We start from the raw sequence: 21,079 nt of genomic DNA, 5'->3' as shown, positions 1-21,079 counted from the left end.
TCCTTGCTTTGAAGTCTACTCTGTCTGTCTGAAATTAATATAGTGACTCCCACTCTCTTTTGATTGGTGTTGGTATATCTTTCTCCATTCATTTACTTTTAATCTACATGTGTCTTTGTATGTAAGGTGGGTTTCTTATAGAAAACAAAATTAGTTCTTGTTTTTTGATCATCTCTGACATCTCTTTCTTCTAATTGGTATCTTTAGAACACTGACGTTCAAAGGGATAATTGATTTAGATGAATTAATATCCATTGCATTTGCTACTGTTTTCTATTTGTTGCTCTATTTCTTCCTATTTTTGTCTTCTACTTTCTTTTTGTCTTTTATGCTTTTATTGAGTGTTTTATATGATTCCATTTTCTCACCTTTCTTAGCATATCAATTGTACTTTTTTTTAAACTTGTTTTTGAGTGGTTGCCCTACAGTTTGCAATATGCATTTACAACGAATCCAAGCCCACTTTCAAGTAATATTGTATCACTTCTCAGGTAGTTTATCTTATAAAAGCAAAATAATCCTAATTTCTCTCTCCCATCTCCAGTATCATTGTTGTCCTTAATTTCATTTACATATACAAGCATACATATTAAATATGCACATTATACACCCCCCCCCACACACACATGTATAAGCATACATAATCAAGGAGTGGCCACTTCTAAAGTGTTTACATATATGTAGAACCAGAAACCAGCAGTCCTTTTATTTGTTTTGAGTTCTATTCCAGATTTTTCCAGTGGAAGTACATATTTGGAGTGAGACACATTATAACAATAGCATGTTTTTATAAAATAGACTTTTATAAGTTATTTGAAAGAGTTAGCAACTACTATCTAATAATATAAGTTCCTCTAGAGCCCAGTAAAGAGATCTGTTTTTAAAAATAGCAAATTGAACCACCAATATAAATAATATAGGATTTTGTTTTTCAAAGTGAAAGGAACTTTATAGAATTCTGCAGCTCATTCCTGTGGTCTCAAGGTCAGATGCCATCACGGAGCCAGCAGCAGTGTAGTGCTTCGATCATTTGGATTTGCATCCAGATCTGAATCTTTTGACATTCAGAGCCTCTGACCTCGGCAAGTTAGTCACTCAACCCAGTTTGTTCTTTTTAGAACAGATGTGGTAGTGTCTATCCCACAGTGTCATTCTGAGGATCAACTGCTGTAATTTATGTGTAGTCACTTGGTAAATTGTGAAGTACTTGCTCTTATTTTAAGTGGAACCACAGCTGGCAGCACGGACTTTGAATGTCTTCTGTTCCTATTAGATGACTTTCTATCACACTTTCTAAGAACTATGTTTAAGCTTCTTGGATCTTCCTTCAGTGCTTTCTGTACCTTCCTTTGCAATACAGGTTCTTAAATGTGAAGTAGAATTGATGGCCAGGATGGCAAAAACCATTGACAGCTTCACTCAGAATCAGACAAGGCTGGTTGTCATCATCGATGGATTAGATGCCTGTGAACAGGACAAAGTCCTTCAGATGCTGGACACTGTACGTTTGCGCCACCTCAAAAGTCGCCATTGTTATGTTGTGGCACTTGAGAGAATGTGTGACTTCACAAATATCTAAAAATAGAATGGAATTGGTTTTTATTTGAGTAGTTCCTATTCATTTTGTGATTTTTCTTTTGTAAAAACAACCATTCTTTATGTAGAAACATAGAAAGAATAATTGTTTAGTCACAAAGAGATTTAAACAATTTTAGCTTAATGGCACTGTGAGGAAAAAAAATGAATAGAGCATCTCTTAAGTCTACAGTGTGGCTCAAGCTTTTCTTTGCAGATAGTTATGGTTAGAATCCAAGATAACACAGGAAGCCCACAGAACTTGTAGGATTTTTTTAAATTAAAGCAAGTACATCAGTGGGGCTCTCTGTAAGGTATGTTATGAGCAATAGTGGTTTGACTTTGGGCAGAGACCAGTGTGCCCAGTACCTCATGTGTATTCATGAATGTTTCTCATGTGTGTTGATTTATCTCTTTAGCAGACTGTAAATGTCTGAAAGAAGGACAATATAAATTTTCTTTGCAGATTTTATCCATGTTAGATGACAACAAACCTAGACTGAGCTGTCAGTAAACTTTGCTTCTGCACAGAATAAGTTTTGATGAACAAGAAATAGTAGTTTAGAAATAGAGTCACCAAAAGATAGCACATATTTTGAAGAGATGCCTCATTCTTTTGGACGATTAAAATGTGTGTCACAACTGTACATGTCTTCTACCACAGGTCCGAGTTCTGTTTTCAAAAGGCCCTTTCATTGCCATTTTTGCAAGTGATCCACATATTATCATAAAGGCGATTAACCAGAACCTCAATAGTGTGCTTCGGGATTCTAATATAAATGGCCATGACTACATGCGCAACATAGTGCATTTGCCTGTGTTCCTTAATAGTCGTGGACTGAGCAATGCAAGAAAATTTCTCGTAACTTCAGCAACAAATGGGGACGTTCCATGCTCAGATACTACAGGTAAAGCTCAGGCTCCTAAAGTACTTTGAGTTTGAAATAGTTTTGTCATTTCTTTATGGCGACTCTCTTTTTTACCTTGAAAAATGTTGTGATTTCACATTTCTTTAAATATCATATACAACAGAATTTTGGTGTAAGTGATGCTGTCTTGATAAATTCTTTAAGGGATACAGGAAGATGCTGACAGGAGAGTTTCACAGAACAGCCTTGGGGAGATGACAAAACTTGGTAGCAAGACAGCTCTCAATAGACGGGTAAGATGCCATTGGTTTCGATCTGTATGTTTGTATTGCTATTTATTTGAATACAAATAAAATTAAGATGATGCCACTTAAGTAATATTTTGTAAATATTGCATTAAGCTCTTCAAATAAACATTATCATTGAATTCCCTTTCAGCTTCATGTGTTTCAGGGAATGTTTGCACCTAGAACCCTAACAACTGTACTTCGTATAGGGGTCCCAACCTGTTTTCAGCCCAGGTGCTGCTCCTGATCCCTCAGATCTTAAAGCTTGCCAAATGATTTCATCCAGGGTTGAGAACCACTGTATTCTTTCCTGGTCAGGTTGAGCTATGCCTGTTGCCACCATAGTAGTAGGGGAGAAAGGTTTGTAGTGTGAGAAAACTCCTGGCTTTGTCTTCCTGTTGGCCGTCCTTCCCTAAATGCTTGTGGGATGCTCGCTCTTTTTTCTCTACCACATAGTAACTTGTGTCCTTCCCAGCCACTAGGGGTTTCTCCTTCAACACACTGGTTGTCCCTGACCTCCCCATCTTGTTTGTATGGAACGAGAGCATGTTCTGTGTATATGTCTGTATGCATATGACAGGGAGATTATCACTTGCAGGGCAGTTGTGACAGTGCCACTTACACTCAGTGAAGTTGGGTTACTATTGGCCTTGTGTTTTTTTCTGATTTGCTACCATTAAGTTTGGATGTTTTACTTTTAAAAAAAAAGTCTTCAGTGACATTTTGATTTTATGCCTCTACCCTTTACAGATATGGATGCAAAGTTAATATGATGAATGACAGTTGACAGCACTAAATTCAGAGGCGTATATAACTTATTTTTAATTTCTTGCCTGGCATCCTTGGGTGCCGCATGGTTGCATCCATCCTTCCCGTGCATCAGGACCTTAGACAAGAGCACACCTTGGTTGTACCTGTTCCTCCTCTTATTTAGCCCATCCACCCTGTAGAGTGCCTTTCGTTCATATGGAGATGTGAGGATAGTTAGAGAGGCTGTCCCTTTGACATAGTTTTCACATGCTTTAAGATAACCTAAACATCAGGCCAGGTGCAGTGCTCATGCCTGTAATCCTAGCACTTTGGGAGGATGAAGTGGGAGGATCACTTGAGACCAGGAGTGTGATACCAGCCTGGGCAACGTAGTCACACCCTCTACATAAAATAGGAATAAAAAATTAGCTGAGTGTGGTTGTGCATACCTGTATTCCCAGCTACTCAGAAGGCTGAGGTGGGAGGATTGCCCAAGCCCAGAACATCCAGGTGGCAGTGAGCTGTGATCGCCCTACTGTACTCCAGCCTGGGTAGCAGAGAGAGACCCTGTCTAATAATAATAACAACCTAAACATCAAAATGCTGAATCCTTAAAACCAGACAAGGGCTTATTCGCTGTATTATTTAAGGGTTCCTGTAAATAGCCAGACCCCATGGAGCTTGAATATCATTCTCTGTACACAGTTCTGCTTACTTAGAATTGTAAAGGCATTGAGCTTCCTCTAACTGTACCACTGTAACTTAAAATGCATCTGAAGCTAAACCGAAGCATTTCATGCAGTTGCTGTGAATATGACTTTACAATTGCTTTGTGAAGATTCTACCTCACGGATAATAATTTATTAGTGTATGATATTCCTCTTTGACTAAAACTTTGGAATTTTTGTTGTTATAAACATTTATTAACATCTCAAAAAGCCTTTAGTTCCTAGACTGGACGCATGGGTTCCTTCTCACTGATGATGTGCTGTTTCAGGACACTTACCGAAGAAGGCAGATGCAGAGGACCATCACTCGCCAGATGTCCTTTGATCTTACAAAACTGCTGGTTACCGAGGACTGGTTCAGTGACATCAGTCCCCAGACCATGAGAAGATTACTTAATATTGTTTCTGTGACAGGTGACTTTTGTCTCTTATTGTCTATGATAGATAATAAACTTTAACATTCACAAAACCATTTAATTTCAGAAACAAAGGTATGTATTGTGTGTATATGTTTACATTGCTGAATAGTGGGTTTATTTGTATTAAGTGCACTTAATGAAGTCAGTTTTAGTTTTGACAATGAAAAGTCAAAACTGAGATATTATCACTGTCAGCTGTATACCATTATTTTAAAACTTTATGATTTAAAAAATCTTTCACTTAATCTGAAGTTTAATTTTTCTTTGGCTGTAAAGATAATTTAATTCTAATTCATATTACTGAGTATGAATTAGCTTATAATTTACAGTGTTGAAACTCAGATGTATGCTATTATTGTTTTAATTTTCAAATGATATTTTTGAATAAAAAATATTGACAATAAAATTGAGGATTATTGCCTGTGCCTGAAGTCCCTGCATGGAAGTCTGCTCCCTGCCTTGTGAATTCCTGCTTGTTCATAGCTTCAGGGCAACCACATCAATACTTGTAAGTTAGTTTGTAAAATGTATATCTCTTTGCAAGGTATTGATTGGTACTTTGTAATATCTACTAGTGTTAACTCTATTATGATAGTTACACTAGAATTGTGTTTTATATTGTTGGGGTTCATGCTGTGAACTGTATTCCAAGTGAGGTTGTATCTAATATACTTACAATATTTTCGGTACTTAAATTCCTTTAAGTGAGTTCTCAAGCCTCACTGTATTTATGTTCAACAATGGGAATGTTTTAGTACGTTATCAACATATATATATTCATTTAACAGATGTGTAGTGAGTGTCTGCCTTATGCCAGGTAACATTTCTGTCCTTTGTGGAGATAAGCAGTGAACGAGATAAAGTCTCTGCCCTAATAGAGAAGACCAAAAGATGTAACGTCACAGAATGATGTGTGTCGTGAAAACAAGACCGTAAACAGGAGATAGCCCTCCCTCTCACTCGAAAATTACTCCCATCAACACACAGGTTGTTTCTCCCTTCCCAAGAAAAGCTGCTCTTGACTGCACCTCTGCCTCTGGCTACTACCCCATTTCTCAGCAAAGCTCCTCAAAAGACTTGTCTGTCCCTGTGTCTCATATTCATCTCCCTCTGTTTTCTCTAACCTATTCCAATCATCTCTTGCTCTCAGTTCAGTAAAATTGCATTTTCAAGGTCACTAGTGGCTTCTATGTTATAAAATTCAGTGGTCAGGCCAGCGCTCATCTTATTTGACCCCATTAGTGGCGTTTGACAGTGTGTTGATCACTTTTCCCTGTTTGAAAAACTTTTCTTTCTTTGGCTTCCAGAATGCCACACCGACTGGACTTCCTCCTTCTGCACTGGTGGTTAGTCTTCATCTCCCTTTACCATTTAGCATTGCAGTGCTCTTGGGTGCGTTTCTTGGAGTTCTCCTTTTCTATCTAGACCTGCTACCTTGATGATCGCATTTACTCTGAAAGGCTTAAATGCCATCTATATGCCAGCGACTCTCAAATATGTATCTTCAGCCCTATAGCTCTTCATTTGCTTGTTTGACATCTAATGGTGTCAACATATGTCTGACACATGATGTGTCTACAATTGAACTTTTGATTCTCTGACTCAAACTTCATCCATCCATGTCTTTCCTGTCTATTAATCCAACTCTTCCAATTCCTTAAGTAAGAAAAGCTTGATCTTTCTTTCATATACCACCACCAATCTACTAGTAAATTCTGTAGCACTGTCTTCAGTCTATTTCCGAAATATTAAGCGCTGTTCACCGTTTCTAGCGCACCACCTCATTAGATACATTATCGTGTTCTACCTTTATTAATTATGGAAATAGCCTGGCTGGTCTCTACTCCTGTCTTTTTCTCTCTCCAGCCTGTTCTCCATACGGCAGCCACAAAAAAATAGAAGCCAGTCACGTGATGTCTCTCCTCAGAACTCCGTAATGTGTCCTCATTTCACTGAAAATAGAAATCTAAGTCCTTACAGTTTCCTACAAAGCCCTTTATGATCTGCCTTTCTGCATCTCCTTCCCCTCTGACCTCAGCTCCCACCATTCTCCTCCTCCATCCCGTACTGACTTCTTTGCTGTTCCTTGAAAATGTCAGACATGCTCCCATCAAAAGGCTCCTGCGATTGCTATTTCTTCTGCCTGTACAGATTGTTCTTGGGATATATGCATCATGGGGTTTCTCACTTCCTTGTAAGTCTTTGCTTAAATGTCAGCTTTTCTACAAGATCTTCCCTCACCATCTTGTATAAAATGACATCTTCTTCGGTATGCCTTGTGTTACCCTTCCCTGCTTTACTCAATATAAAAAAATCACCTCTAATTCACTACATCATTTACTTTTTTGTTTGTTTGTTTCTTTGGTTTTTGTCTGTCTCCCCTCAGTAGAATTTCAAATCCACCTGGCAAAGGTTTTCTATCTGTCTACCTTTCTTTTTTCTTTTTTTTGAGACAGAGTCTCGCCCTGTCGCCCAGACTGGAGTGCAGTGGCGTGATCTCAGCTCACTGCAACCTCCGCCTCCCGGGTTCAAGCGATTCTCCTGTGCCAGCCTCCCAAGTAGCTGGGATTACAGGCACGTGCCAACACGCCTGGCTAATTTTTATATTTTTAGTAGAGACAGGATTTCTCCTTGTTGGTCAGGCTGGTCTTGAACTCCTGATCCGCCCACCTCGGCCTCCCAAAGTGCTGGGATTACAGGCGTGAGTCACTGCTCCCGGCCTTCTATCTATCTTTCTTATTTCTGTTTTCTCAGCACCCAGAACAATGTCTGGGATGGTGTTGTTGAATGACTAAGAGACCTGAATGAAGTGGGAACTGAGTTTTATATCTGTCTTGAGAAAAGCATCTTAACAGGAGGAAGAGCAAGTGTGAAGGCTCTGGGGTGGAAATCCAGGAACAGCTGGAGGCCAGTGTGGTTGCACTTTGGGGATCAAAAGAGAATGGTGGGAAGTGATGTCAAAGAACTAGCCACTGGCCAGTTGTGCTGGCTCACGCCTCTAATCCCAGCGCTTTGGGAGGCTGAGGCAGGTGGATCACTTGAGGTCAGGAGTTCAAGACCAGCCTGGCCAACATGATGAAACCCCATCTCTACTAAAAATACAAAAATTAGCAGGCGTGGTGGTACACACCTGTAATCCCAGCTACTCAGGAGGCTGAGGAAGGACAATTGCTTGAACCCAGAAGGCAGAGTTTGCAGTAAGCCAAGATTGCGCCATTGCACTCCAGCCTGAGTGACAGAGTGAGACTCCATCTTAAAAAAAGCAAAAAAAACAAAAACAACTAGCCCCCCTGGGTAGTTCACTTTGAGCCTTACGGGCCCCAAATCCATAGAAAGGATTTTGGGTTACATTTAGACATTTTCAGACACGCTAAAGAGGACCAAGTTAACATCATTTAATAGTTGATACTGAGATACACATTTTTAAAAATAATGATGTTTACACATTTCAGAATAGAAAGAAAATGTCTTCCTAAAGCCACATTTCAAATGTAAGAATTTTTCTAATATTAGTCTTTGACTATACAGTAGACTTTCTAATTGTTAAATGAGAGATATTTGTCTTTTATGTCTCATCAGATGTAGCTCTGCCCATGAAAAATTTCTAAGTAAAATTTTCATTTTATAAAAGCCCCTAATGCCATTAGTTTCATTGCTTAAAAGTGCTATGTTGAAAAATAATACATAGATTTAAATCTGTGTATTTTAATGAAATTTTGATTTCTTTTTTGGTGATGTTTTCCATTTCTTTAGGTAACATTAGTTGGAAGTGTGTAGGGAAGTATATTTTATTGGAAAGGATAGAATTTGAAGGCAAAAGACTTGGGTTTGAGTCCTGGGCATGTTACTTAGCCTCTTGAATCCCCAATTCTCATGTATGCAAAAGTGTATGTTACCCGCTGAACACCATGCAAATAGTTGTTGCTATTAGGAGAGTCATGCAACAGAGAGACTAATACCAGGAAAGAATTCGAGGTTTTAGCACATAAATATTGGTAAGTATTTAGTTGAGTGGTTTCCTAATTAAAAATTGTGCTTTATCAAATATACTTTATTTCAAACTTGTTTTGTTGGATTGTTTTGGAAGATAAGATTAAATAATTATCTTAGACATATTCGTTGTTCAGAATTTTCTTTTGATATTGCTTTATTTTTTAGCTAATTATAGGCTAGATATATTTTTAGGATAGAATATTTAATTTTAGTCACTCATTATAGGCTAGATATATTCTTAGGATAGAATATTTATTTTTATTCACTCTTTTTTTTTTGAGATAGTCTCGCTCTGTCCACCAGGCTGGAGTGTGGTGGTGTGATCTTGGCTCACTGTAACCTCCACCTCCCAGGTTCAAGTGATTCTTCTGCCTCAGCCTCTCGAGTAGCTGGGACTACAGGCACCTGCCACCATGCTTGGCTAATTTTTGTATTTTCAGTAGAGGCAGAATTTCACCATATTGGCCAGGCTGTTCTTGAACTCCTGACCTCAAATGATCCTCCCACCTCTGCCTCCGAAAGTGCTGGGATTATAGGTGTGAGCCTCCGCGCCTGGCCTATTCACTCATACTTTTAAAATAGTTTTCCAGTTCTCTCTGTCTACCAGTTCCTTCATGACTTTGCATGGATGCGTGGTGCATTTGCTTTTCCTTTTGTCTGAATGTCCTCACTCTGCTTCCCTTCCCTGCCAGCCCGTGCCTTCCCACCAGACTAACTTGGGTTCATCCTTCATAGCTTAATTCTAGTGGTTAGTTATATTCTTTTTTGTGTGTGTGTCTTTTTCTTTTTAGTGGTTATATTCTTAAGGAAACCTTCCCTTAACTGCCGCTTCTGGATTTGGTGCTCATTTTCTCTTTTCACACAGCACTGTGTGTGTATCTCCAGCATAGCCATATCTCCATCAAATGCTCACATCTTACCTGCCAGGGAAAAGGAATCCAGCCATGAAAATATAAATTCTGTGTATGAGCAGATTTGCTGAGGGAGTGAGGGCCTGGTGATATAGGAAGAATTGGATTGGGGCTTATATATCTATATATCTGTATCTATCTATATATGTATATCTATATATCTATTGGTAGTAGGGAAAGGAATAACTCATGTTGGAACTAAAACAAGTAGGTATATTAGTCTACATACAAACAAAATTGATAATGATGAAGTAAAATTGACAGTGTTTGAAAATTTAACAACAGTATCAGCAGCTCAGAATTCCTACCAAGTCACAGTGAAACATGATGTAATGAAACAAGGCCTCCGTTCTGAAAGTTTGAGGATTGCGACTGTCTACCTGTACAGATGCCTAGTGGTAGAACAGCGAATTAGAGTCCTCAGAAAATCCCAGGATAGACAAGGTTGTTTTAAAATACATAAATAATAAATATTGGAAACATTACAACTCAGTTGGTAGGTTACTTACATAGATGACCCTTAGTATGTGAAAATGAAAGTGTGTGGGATTGCCCATTCATCCATAATACAACGAGAATGGACTGGCATATTTGGATCTGTTTATAGTCCATCAGTAGGATCTCAGCAGATGGCACTTTAGAGGACAGGGGTCCATTGTGGGTAAATGGTTGTTCTGCTCAATGATTGTGGGTGGTGTTGAACTGTGTGACACAGTTCTGAAAGATGTTTGTCTGCATATATGTGGTTGAAGAAGTGTATCTCACCAGTGGCAAATCAAACAACCAAAAATTGCTTTAGAATTGAAATTGTGTTTAAGCCCTAAAAGCTTTACTTAGTGCAGCTCTTCTAAAATGAAGCCATGGCAGTACTAGATTTGAATTTGTAGTATTAATTAAATGGTAAATTTTAGAAATTTAAAATATTTGAGAATATACTACCTGTTTTACTTAACATACACATCTGTTAATTTTAAAATGTTTTTGCATTTTTTTAAAAGGGCGATTACTGAGAGCCAATCAGATTAGTTTCAACTGGGACAGGCTTGCTAGCTGGATCAACCTCACCGAGCAGTGGCCATACCGGACTTCATGGCTCATATTATATTTGGAAGAGACTGAAGGTATTCCAGATCAAATGACATTAAAAACCATCTACGAAAGGTACCTTTTTTTACCTCTTTATATTTTACTGTATTTTAGATTGAGTTAAAAAAAAACAAAAACGCATATAAAGCAGACAATACAAAATAATATGTATAAAATGTGTACTTCTGGATTTAATCATTCTTATTAATTCCATTATAATTTTGGAGTTGTATTAGCACAGGTATATATCCCATCATGTAAAAATCTATGACTTTATTTGTACGTGCTTTTCCTTTTTCAGATATATAAAGTTTATTTAAAAATTTTTTAAATTTTTTAGAAACAGGATCTCTCTCTGTCACTCAGGTTGGAGCACAGTGGCACAATCATAGCTCACTGTAGCCTCAAACTCCTGGACTCAAGTCATCCTCCCATCTCAGCCTCCCAAGTAGCTGGGAATGTAGGTGTGCACCAAGACGCCTGGCTCTTTCTTTTTATTTTTTGTAGAGGCAGGGACTTGCAGTGTTGCCCAGGCTGGTCTTAAACTCCTGGGCTCAAGCAGTTCTCCTGTCTTGGCCTCCCAAAGTGCTGGGATTACAGGCGTGAACCACTGTGCCCAGCCTTAGTGTATAGTTTATATATTAAAACTTCTAAGGTTTCAGATAACTTTTATTTCCTTAGAGTATTGTCAGTACGTGGTTTTCTTATTTTTCTAGTTCCTATTTTTTATGTACACATTTAATGTTTTCTAAGTAAATAACTGCTTTTAGAATTATAGAGGTTGTTGTATTAGTCCACAGATTTGAGCTCTTCTGGGTTTTGCTGTTTAATTTATGTGAAATTAGTTTAGTGGTTTAAACCTGTGTGCTGTACCAAGTAGGTATTCCAGTAGATGCAGTGATATATAATTACCGTCTGCCTGTTGAGAAGTGGTACTGCATTGCATCTGGTCTTTGAGGTTTTACAAATCATCTTATTGTGAGATGCATGATTCGTTTTTCTCTTGGTTCTGTAGTAGAATATTTTATTGTACATACAAGGTTTTATTTTGTGAATAAACGTTTGTATTATAGTACAGGTGCTATATAATTATGAATGCCTGCTAGTAACAGTAATTACTAAGCGGTTAAAACTTAACTTTTAAAAAGATTTAAGTGCTTCATAATAGGGTTTATTTTTTGCATGTTATATTGATACATAAAGCCCTATTTAATATAAATAGGTAATCCCTTGACACTCTCATCTGTCCTTGAGATTGTTGTTGTTATCATTTGTGTGAAATTAAAATATGTCATAAAAAAGAATAAGCCTTCGTTTAGGAACTGTGGAGTGATGGCTTAAGAAACAATAGTGGAAGGAATTTGCAGCTGCTTCAGATTCTTAGACCCTGTCTGAATTGGTATTGTTTAGGAGAAGTATATTACTCCAGGAATGTATTTCTAGATTTCAAGAAATTTGTAAACTTGGGCACAGGAGAACTGGTTGTCTCACATGGGTTCTTACTTAAGGAGGTTGGGTCACTTAGTGTTCCTGACCTCCTTCCTTCACGTCAGGTACTCTGCTAGGTGCCTTAGGTATTCTTGAAGCTTTGGAAAGTGTGGAGGTGTTAGATGGGGATAGAATGAGGGATGTGAACTTTGCTTTGCCATTAAACCAACTCATTACTTTAAACTTTGGCATTTGGCAGGCTTGTCATCTGTGACTGGGCTGGATTTGGGGTGATTTTGAGATGCTCTTCTTCACTTTTTGGTGAAATAAGCATATTTAAGTCTTAAATGCCTGCAACTACTTACAAAGAATATTTTGTAGCTAGTCTAAGGAAGAGAAAAAGTATAGTAAGCAGTCTTTGATAATTCATAGGAATTGACTTAAAATCGTTACATATAATAAGGATTTGGAATGAAAAACTATATAGGAAGGCACTTTGATCAACATATTGAAAAGCCAGATATTAAAGTATGTGAGAATAATCTAGATGATTATGTTTCTAGTTAACTGTAGTTGAGTTCTTTGATGCTATTGCTTGTCATTTGAAAGAGAAAATTTTATTTACAGTCGACAAAAAGCAGTATGTAATTGATATTCATTTATTGTATTAAAGAAATTGATTTGGTAAAAACAATCAGAAAATAGTATTTTTAATGCTAGTAGTGAAATTTATTTTTTTAATCCATAAAAAGCCTCATTTATTTTTATAGCAATTTGATGACACATCTGCTGGCTTTATTCAGGTGAAAAAGAAAATGTTGGTTCTTGGTGTTTGGTGAAATTGTGTTGTTAAATTATTTTTTAAATTGTTCAACTTTTAACAAATGACATTTGATACTAACACTGGAAAGCAATTTCAGCGAATTAAATAGACCCGTCTGTAAACCACAGGAACATGAAGATGACACACTGTTCATTCAAGATGGTTTTAATTGGTACAATTATTGTAATTTTCTTGCAATTATGCATTGAGCTGAAAGCTTTTGTCTGGATCATTTTAGAGTTTTTTTTTTTTTTTTTTTTTTTTAAACATACATTTAGTAAGAAAGGGAGTAAAATAAAAACTAAAAATTTTCTGTCTAGTTTTTATTGCAGCATTTTAGGCAACCATTGAAATATTTTAGTCTAAAACTTTATTTCTGGCATTTAAAGCAGAATGATAGTGGTTTTAAAAAAAAAAATGAATTTAAGTAGTTTTCATGAAGATAGTGTTTTAAATTTCTGTTTTGACACTGCTCAGTCAGTCTTTTACCCAGGACGATATGGTCAGAATAATTTTGCAATAAGGATAACAACATTCTTTATTTTGGTACTTCATTTTGATGTTTAAAGAACGATTGAATAAGTTCTAAGGGTGCTTCAGAATGGTAGCCATTTTCCATTTCATTGAAATAGCAGTTTGCTGTACAGACACTATGGACATCTAATTTATGACTTTAATAGACCTATCTGTTATTTTTAAATTATTCAAGTAATGGTGTTTCTATACATTATTTAGGGCATTCTCGTAATAAAATGTCATATTTTATGATAACCCCTCCTGATACTCACCCAAAACTTTCATAAGCTTCATTTTATCACATCTAGTCATCTCATACCTCTTGTAGCTCTCACTAACCTGCTTGCTCTCTCCATCATTTTCTGGGTAATGATCAGCTCTCCTTCCCTCTCTTCCCCGCCATCATTTGGCCTGGATTATGCACAGGCTTGTTTGTTTTGCGTGTGGACTTAAGTTATGAATGTGGATCGCATGAAAAATTTAACATTAGTTAGTTTAGAGGAAGTTGTCGCTTCATCTCCTTTGTAGTACAAAGTCCATCCTTTGTACTGATAATGTTTCTCTTTAGTTTTTAAAATACTAGCAGTATTTATTCCAAAAACTGTTTAATGCATGCTATTTTGGTGTTTTTTATATATAGCTTAGAATCTAAATGAAATTCTTTGTTTTTGATATATTACTTATCTGTAGGTAGTGGTGTTGTCATCATTCAAAATTTATTAAATTACTATCTTTTATATAATTATTGTTTCCACCTTTATTCTGAAAACACACTTGCTTTGACTGCAGAGGTTCATTATTTTATCCATATCTTTATCTTTTTAAAGAGAAAGCCTGATCTAGTTATTTGCAAAATTACGAGATAATTCCCCATATAGGAGAGGAAACTTAAGCAGGTTTTTACTGAAATAAAGATTGTGTCATCTATAAAAGAAATCATATTTTATCTGGACAGAAATAAATGACATTTGTATATTTGCCAAGTTCAGTGTGAAGAGTGAGCCTGCAGACCTTGTATAAAGATGCCCATAATCAGATGTAATGTTGACCATTCAGTGTGCATTTCTGGATTGGCATTATTTTTCTCCCTGTCTTTTTGTGAAAATTGGACAATTCAGATTTCTAAAGATAAAGGTGAAGGGCATAATTTTTTAGCTTATTTTGACGTATCTGTAAATCATGCCTACTTTCATTGTTTGGAGAAAACAGTGAAATGCATTAAAGTAGTCGTGTTTGGCTTTTTTTTAGTTTACCTATTTGTGTATTTTGCTACTTATTTATTTTGTTGTTGTTACTAGACTTCTAGCAACATCCAAAGATGGGAGAGAAATTAAGGGGAGAAAGCTTAAAATTCACTCATTGATTCAGAAAACACTTATTGGACACCTGTTATGGACCAGGCACAGTTCTAAGAGCTTGGGTGTATCCATGAACAAAACCAGCAAAGATCCCTGCACCGAGGAGCTTGCAGTCTGTCAGAGAGTGATGGGTAATAACCAACATATATAATACATAATTAGCATGTTAAAAGGCAGCAAGTGTGGTGGAAAGGATAAAAGGTAGAAGAGAGTTAAGGAGATGAAGAGTTGTGCAGGTTCTGCGTTAAGTAAGGGGATCAGGATTGTCCTCATGGAGAAGGGAAGAGTTGAGGAAGGGTTGAAGGAGGCAAGAGAGTTTTCCAGGCAGGTATCTGACAAAGCATTTCCAGGCAGAGGGAACAGTTCCGGGCCAAAGAGCACCTGGAATCAATGTTGAAGGAACAGCAACAAGGGAGCTGATGTGGTGAGATGGGGTGCAGTGAAGCGAGTGAGTAGGAGGTCAGGTCGGGTCACCAGTGGGGTTCATGGACCCCTTTTGGAGGACTGTGGTAAGGACCTTGGCTTTTACCCTGAGTAAGATGGGGATTCATTGCAGGGTCTTGAAAAATTTGTAGCCATTACCCTGATGCTTCAGGGCCTATTTGCTGTGTCAGTGCAGCTTGGCCTGAGTTAGGGAATCCTGTTGATTTAAGGGAGCTTATTTTGAGACTGTCACAGTGGGAAGGGAATAGGAATGAACCTGGGTAGAAAAATTAAGGTAAATGAAAAGTTCAGAAAGTAAATGGCTGTCCCACAGTAAAGATGAAATGATGGATAGAGTCAGGCATGGTGGAGTATGCCTGTAATCCCAGCTACTCGGGAGGCTGAGATAGGAGGATCACTTGAGCCTGGGAGTTGGAGGCTGCAGCGTGCCGTGACTGTGCCTATGAATAGCCACCACACTCCAGCGTGGGTGACATAGTGAAACCTTGTCTTTTAAAAATAATAAAAGGTGGGTTATAGAAGTAGCACATTGCGGCATTTCCTATGTGAGCTAGGAAGTAAATAGCCTCCTCACCTACAGTCGTTTTGCAGGGTATTGAAAGAAAACGTTATTCTAAACATCTGCAAGAATTTATAAGACTAATTTCCCTTTGTGTCTCCCCGTCTCAATACTTTCTTGTTTCTTAGGATCGTTTTATTCTTTATTTTATTTTATTTTATTTTTTTTTGAGACAGAGTCTCACTCTGTCGCCCGGGCTGGAGTGCAGTGGTCGGATCTCAGCTCACCGCAAGCTCCGCCTCCTGGGTTCACGCCATTCTCCTGCCTCAGCCTCCTGAGTAGCTGGGACTACAGGTGCCCGCCACCGCGCCCGGCTAATTTTTTGTATTTTTAGTAGAGACGGGGTTTCACTGTGGTTTCGATCTCCTGACCTTGTGATCCGCCCGCCTCGGCCTCCCAAAGTGCTGGGATTACAGGCGTGAGCCACCGCGCCTGGCCTATTCTTTATTTTTTAGTGATGGATTTATAGCCAACTTTTTGTATCATTTAAAAAATTGCCTTCCTTCCCTTTTCTTGCCAACTACGTGGTCTGGCTCTCTGATATGCAAACCCCTGGCTGAGAGTGAATGAAAGGTGATTTTTGTGGCATTGAAGACTGCTAGGTGTAGGGCAGATATCATGGGCAGGAGAGCAACTCATGAGTTGCTTTTAGAGTAATATTGATTTTGACTTATAGATAGTATGAAGTGCAAATGATGGTCTGTGCATCTCAAATTGGGCTCCAAAGACAAAAAGACATAAATGGTCAAAGTCTGTATGCGGCACCAGGTCTCTGCTGGAGTTCCCAGTGTCCTCAGCCTGCTTCTGGCTCCTTCTCCCTCTTACTGTTTACTTTTCATGTGCTTCTCTCTCTGGCCCCTCCCACCTCCTTCTTCTGGTCTCATCTTAAATGTTACTACCTTAGGAAGCCTTTTGTTACCAAGCCCCCCCCATCCTTTGAGGCTTTATTAGGTTAGTCCTTTATGTACTAGTATGTTCTTTAATGGCACTGGCCATAGTTACCTTCTTATAAGTATTTGCATTGCTATTTCTTTAATATTTGTCTCCTGAATGAATACACTTCATGAACTGTAACTTTCTTAAACATTGCTGATTTTTTTTTGCTTCTAGACAAGTGATCAGTATTTAGGCAGTAGTGGGTATTTCTGAAAGAATAAAGAAATCTGATGATAACTTTTGGATTGAGGAAGGCATGGATTGGGGAGGTGGTAGATGAGAAGCCTCATTTTATCTTGAAGAGAATACTGTCCATCCAGATACTTCATTCTTTAGGCTTAAATATAGGCAAAATGTTTATTTTGTTATATACCAGTATATCCCTGGGCTGGACACATAGGAACATCTCAGTACACATTGACTGAAGGATGACTGTATATTTCACCTAACACTTGGTGGTTTCTGCCTTATGTCAGGTGATGCTAAAATCACAGCAATGTTTTTGAAGGCATTCCCTGTAACTCTGAGTTCAGCTGCGTTTCTAAGATTTCTTACATTCATAATCCATTTATGAATGCCATGGTCTGGTGGGGTTGTTTATTTCAATAGGTTTTGGAGTACAAGTGGTTTTTGTTGCATGGATGGATTATATAGTGGTGAATTCTGAGATTTTAGTGTACCCATTACCCAAGCAGTGTGGATTGTACCTAGTGTGTAGTTTTTTGTCCTTAGCCTTCCTCCCATCCTGTCCCTTCTGAGTCTCTAAAGTCTATTATTTTACTCTGTGTGCCTTTGCTTACTCATAACTTGGCTCCCGCTTATAAGTAAGAACATATGGTTGTTGGTTTTCCACTCTTGTGTTACTTCACTTAGAATAATGGTCTCAAGCTTCATCCGAGTTGCTGCAGAATATGTTATTTTGTTCCTGTTAATGGCTGAATAGTATTCCTTGGTGTATATAAACCACATTTTCTTCATCCACTCCTTAGTCAGTGGGCATTTGGGTTGGTTCCACGTCTTTGCAATTGTGAATTGTGCTGCTATAAACATGTATGTGCAAATTTCTTTTCATATAATGACTTTTTTCCCTTTGGGTTAGATACCCAGTAGTGGGCTTGCTGGATCAAATGGTGGATCTACATTTAGCTCTTTGAGGAATTTCCATACTGTTTTCCATAGAGATTGTACTAATTTACATTCTGGTGGAGTTGCTTTGGATTGGCTACTTCCAGACAGGTTCCTCTCACTTCAGATTCTTCTTACGGACTCAGTTTCTTGTTATAGACTTGTCAGAATTGTTTTTAAAGGATGACTCCAGTTCTGTTGTGCTAAACATTTTAATTGTGTTCGTTTATTAAACAAATATTTATAGAATTTATTATATGTGGGGCACAGACTGATAGAAGTAGTAGCTAATATATTATGTGAGCCCTCATTCTGTCCCATGCATTGGATTAAGCACTTTACCTAGATTATCACATTTAGTGCAGGTTGCATATCCCTAATCTGAAAATCTGAAATCTGAAATGCCCCCAAATCTGAAACTGAGTGCCAACGTGATGTTCAAAGGAAATGCTCACTGGAGCATTTGGGATTTTGGATTTTTGAATTAGGAATGTTCAGCTGGTACTGCCGACACTCCCACATCTGAAACACTTCTGGTCCCAAGCATTTCAGATAAGAAATTCTCAACCTGTGCTTCTAACCCTAAGAGACAGAGAGCAGGAGTTACCTAAGACCTCACAGCTGTAACTGTCACTTCCCCAAGTCTATGTCTGGGGGCCAGGAGCCTGTCCTCTGTAGCTGCCAGCTAGGCAGTGGGTCTGAGATATGAGAAATATAGAAGTAAGTATTTTAATTTCCAGATAGATTTTAACTTTTCATTGATATATCTAAGAGTATTTAGAATAACTTGTTACGTATCAATGGGAATGTTATAGCAGGTAGAAATTTTTCTGCAGTGTTGAATTTATCTTTTCTATTAAAAAATGCGAACAACTTATCAACATATACAATCTCAGATAAATGCTTTATTTAGTTCTAATTGTGTCTAGTAACTGTGCTAGGTTTTGGGTGGAAAGCTTTGAAAAATCACTTCTGATATTTAGCACTTAAACATCTGGTACATCTGTTTGTTTAAGCCTTTATACCATTTTTATGTCTACTATATGACTATAATTTTTTTAGGTAACTTTTTCAATAGGTTTTCTTTTTTTTTTCTTGAGATGGAGTCTCGCTCTGTCGCCCAGGCTGGAGTGCAGTGGCGCAATCTCGGCTCACTGCAAGCTCCGCCTCTTGGGTTCATGCCATTCTCCTGCCTCAGCCTCCTGAGTAGCTGGGACTATAGACACCTGCCACCACTCCTGGCTAATTTTTTTGTATTTTTAGTAGAGACAGGGTTTCACCGTGTTAGCCAGGATGGTCTCAATCTTTTGACCTCGTGATCTACCCGCCTCGGCCTCCCAAAGTGCTGGGATTACAGGTGTGAGCCACCACGCCCGGCCAATAGGTTTTCTTTTACTTTTGATTTTGAATGTATTTTCTCAGCCTTTACTCTCATAATGCCATTTTTAGTGTTTAATGCAAATGTAGAATGAAGAAAAAGTGTTAAGTGTTCAAAAGTCATGTGTTTCTAACATCATCATGAAAAACTCAGGTATATTAACCCAGATCTTCATTATCCAAAACCCTTATTATACAAGTTATCTTAAAAGATTTAACGTTGAAAAAGTATAGAACCCAAGTTCTACAGTGTTTGGACTTGTTGGAAACTAACACCAAAGACAATTTCTTGAAATAAGTGTTTTAATATGTAAGAAATATATGTTTAATATGTAAAAAAAATTATTACTTTTGCAGGTTTACAGTTTATTTTATAATATAGTAAGAGCATTATGTATAGTTATATTTTTCGAACAAGTCTGCTTATTAAAGAATTCAGTTTACCAAAAAAGTTACATATGCCTTGGCAGATCAAGTAGCCAACTTTTTCCAGAAGTTGATTTTTTCAATAAAGGTTTGTGATTTCAGAATTTCAAATCAAAATATTTAAACACTTTTTAAAATATAAGAATAAACAAAAGTGATTTGTAACAAAAATGCTAGCTAATTCAAATGCTAAGATAATGTGGAGCTGCTGGTGTAAAACCATGCTGCAGTAGTGGCTCCTGTTAGCAATATTCAAAAAGTCCACAAGATGGGAGCATTTCACTACAAACATTATTAGCACATTCGGCCAAAAATAGGATGTAATACATTTTGCTTTCCCCTTCTGTAGAAAAACAAGTGAGAGTTTAATGAAAGATTGAATTTCCTTTTTTGTTGTTGTTTTTAAAAAAAATGGCTTCAGGACATTTTTCAGCACTGAGAATCTCTATCACAGGCAAATGAATGGTTTTCTATTCATATGACATAGTTTTTAAGTGTTGTGCTACTTTTGTCTCCTCAAATTAGTTTAAATTAACTTTTGGGAAAATAGTGGCTATGAAAAAAGAGGAGCGTAAAGAAATTGATCTGCTTACAAATTTGCCTTTAGATATAAAAATATTAAATCCTAAGCATTGTAGAACTTCGGTTCTATGCTTTTTAAACATTAAGTCTTTTAAGAGAACTTGTATAATAAAGATTTTGCCTTAATCTGAAACATATTCATAGATCTACTTTGAGTTCAGAGCCTCCTTTCTCTATGCCTGTCATTCAGTTTTATTACCCAACATTTGCATTCTATGTATGATTAATGTAATACACTTTTAGATTTCTTAAAGGCGACAATTGCACAGACAATTCATCACTTGGTAGCAACTTATGATATTACTAGTGGTGCCTAAAACAGCTATGAAAATTTGATCTTATGTACTTTTGTCGGAACATTTTAAAATATCAAGTATAAACTCTTGATGCCAAAAAACAGGCTTTGCTTTTTAATGATAGACACTATTTTCACGTGGAGTCAGTTATAACTTATTTTGCCTCTCATCACTTTACTAAAGTCTTCTCTCATTACCCTAGCTGAAAGTATTGCTTTGTCACCTGAATTACTAATATCTGATTACTTGCATGGTCGTAACTGGGTAGATATCACGCAGTAATACACTGGTTTTTAGACTTTTACCCCAGTGGAAGCCTTTTTCCAAATCTTATGCAGAAGTCCAATAAATAAAGCAGAATTAATATGTTTATTGATTCAAATTATAACATTTCCCAATAAATTCAGTTAGTGAGAAAAATGAGCTACTCTGAAGAATATTAAAATTGGAGAATTGTGGATGACTCCTACAATCCTAAATTGGTTTAAACATCTATTTGTTTCTCTAATTAGTTTTGGGACTGTAACAGTAAGAAAATCCTAAATCATGAGAAGATACAAATGTTAACCAGTGTTTAAACGTTCTTTGCAA

The 21,079-nt window shown here is 37.3% G+C and overlaps 1 protein-coding gene across 2 annotated transcripts in view; it reads left to right on the top strand.

Annotated features, from left to right (window-relative positions):
* Window positions 1-21,079, top strand: part of KIDINS220 (kinase D interacting substrate 220) — a 111,568-nt gene that overhangs the window by 57,652 nt on the left and 32,837 nt on the right. For both annotated transcript variants that reach the window (XM_023199008.3, XM_023199015.2), the window contains exons 18-22: window positions 1,361-1,501; window positions 2,240-2,483; window positions 2,649-2,737; window positions 4,479-4,623; window positions 10,531-10,693. In XM_023199008.3, the coding sequence (XP_023054776.2) occupies window positions 1,361-1,501; window positions 2,240-2,483; window positions 2,649-2,737; window positions 4,479-4,623; window positions 10,531-10,693 (782 nt within the window). The remainder of the gene's footprint in view (window positions 1-1,360; window positions 1,502-2,239; window positions 2,484-2,648; window positions 2,738-4,478; window positions 4,624-10,530; window positions 10,694-21,079) is intronic.

The sequence above is a fragment of the Piliocolobus tephrosceles genome, chromosome 15, assembly GCF_002776525.5.
Source record: "Piliocolobus tephrosceles isolate RC106 chromosome 15, ASM277652v3, whole genome shotgun sequence".
NCBI classification, from domain to species: Eukaryota; Metazoa; Chordata; class Mammalia; order Primates; family Cercopithecidae; genus Piliocolobus; species Piliocolobus tephrosceles.
Note: the sequence above shows the minus strand (reverse complement) of the source record. Positions and strands in the feature narration are given on the sequence as shown.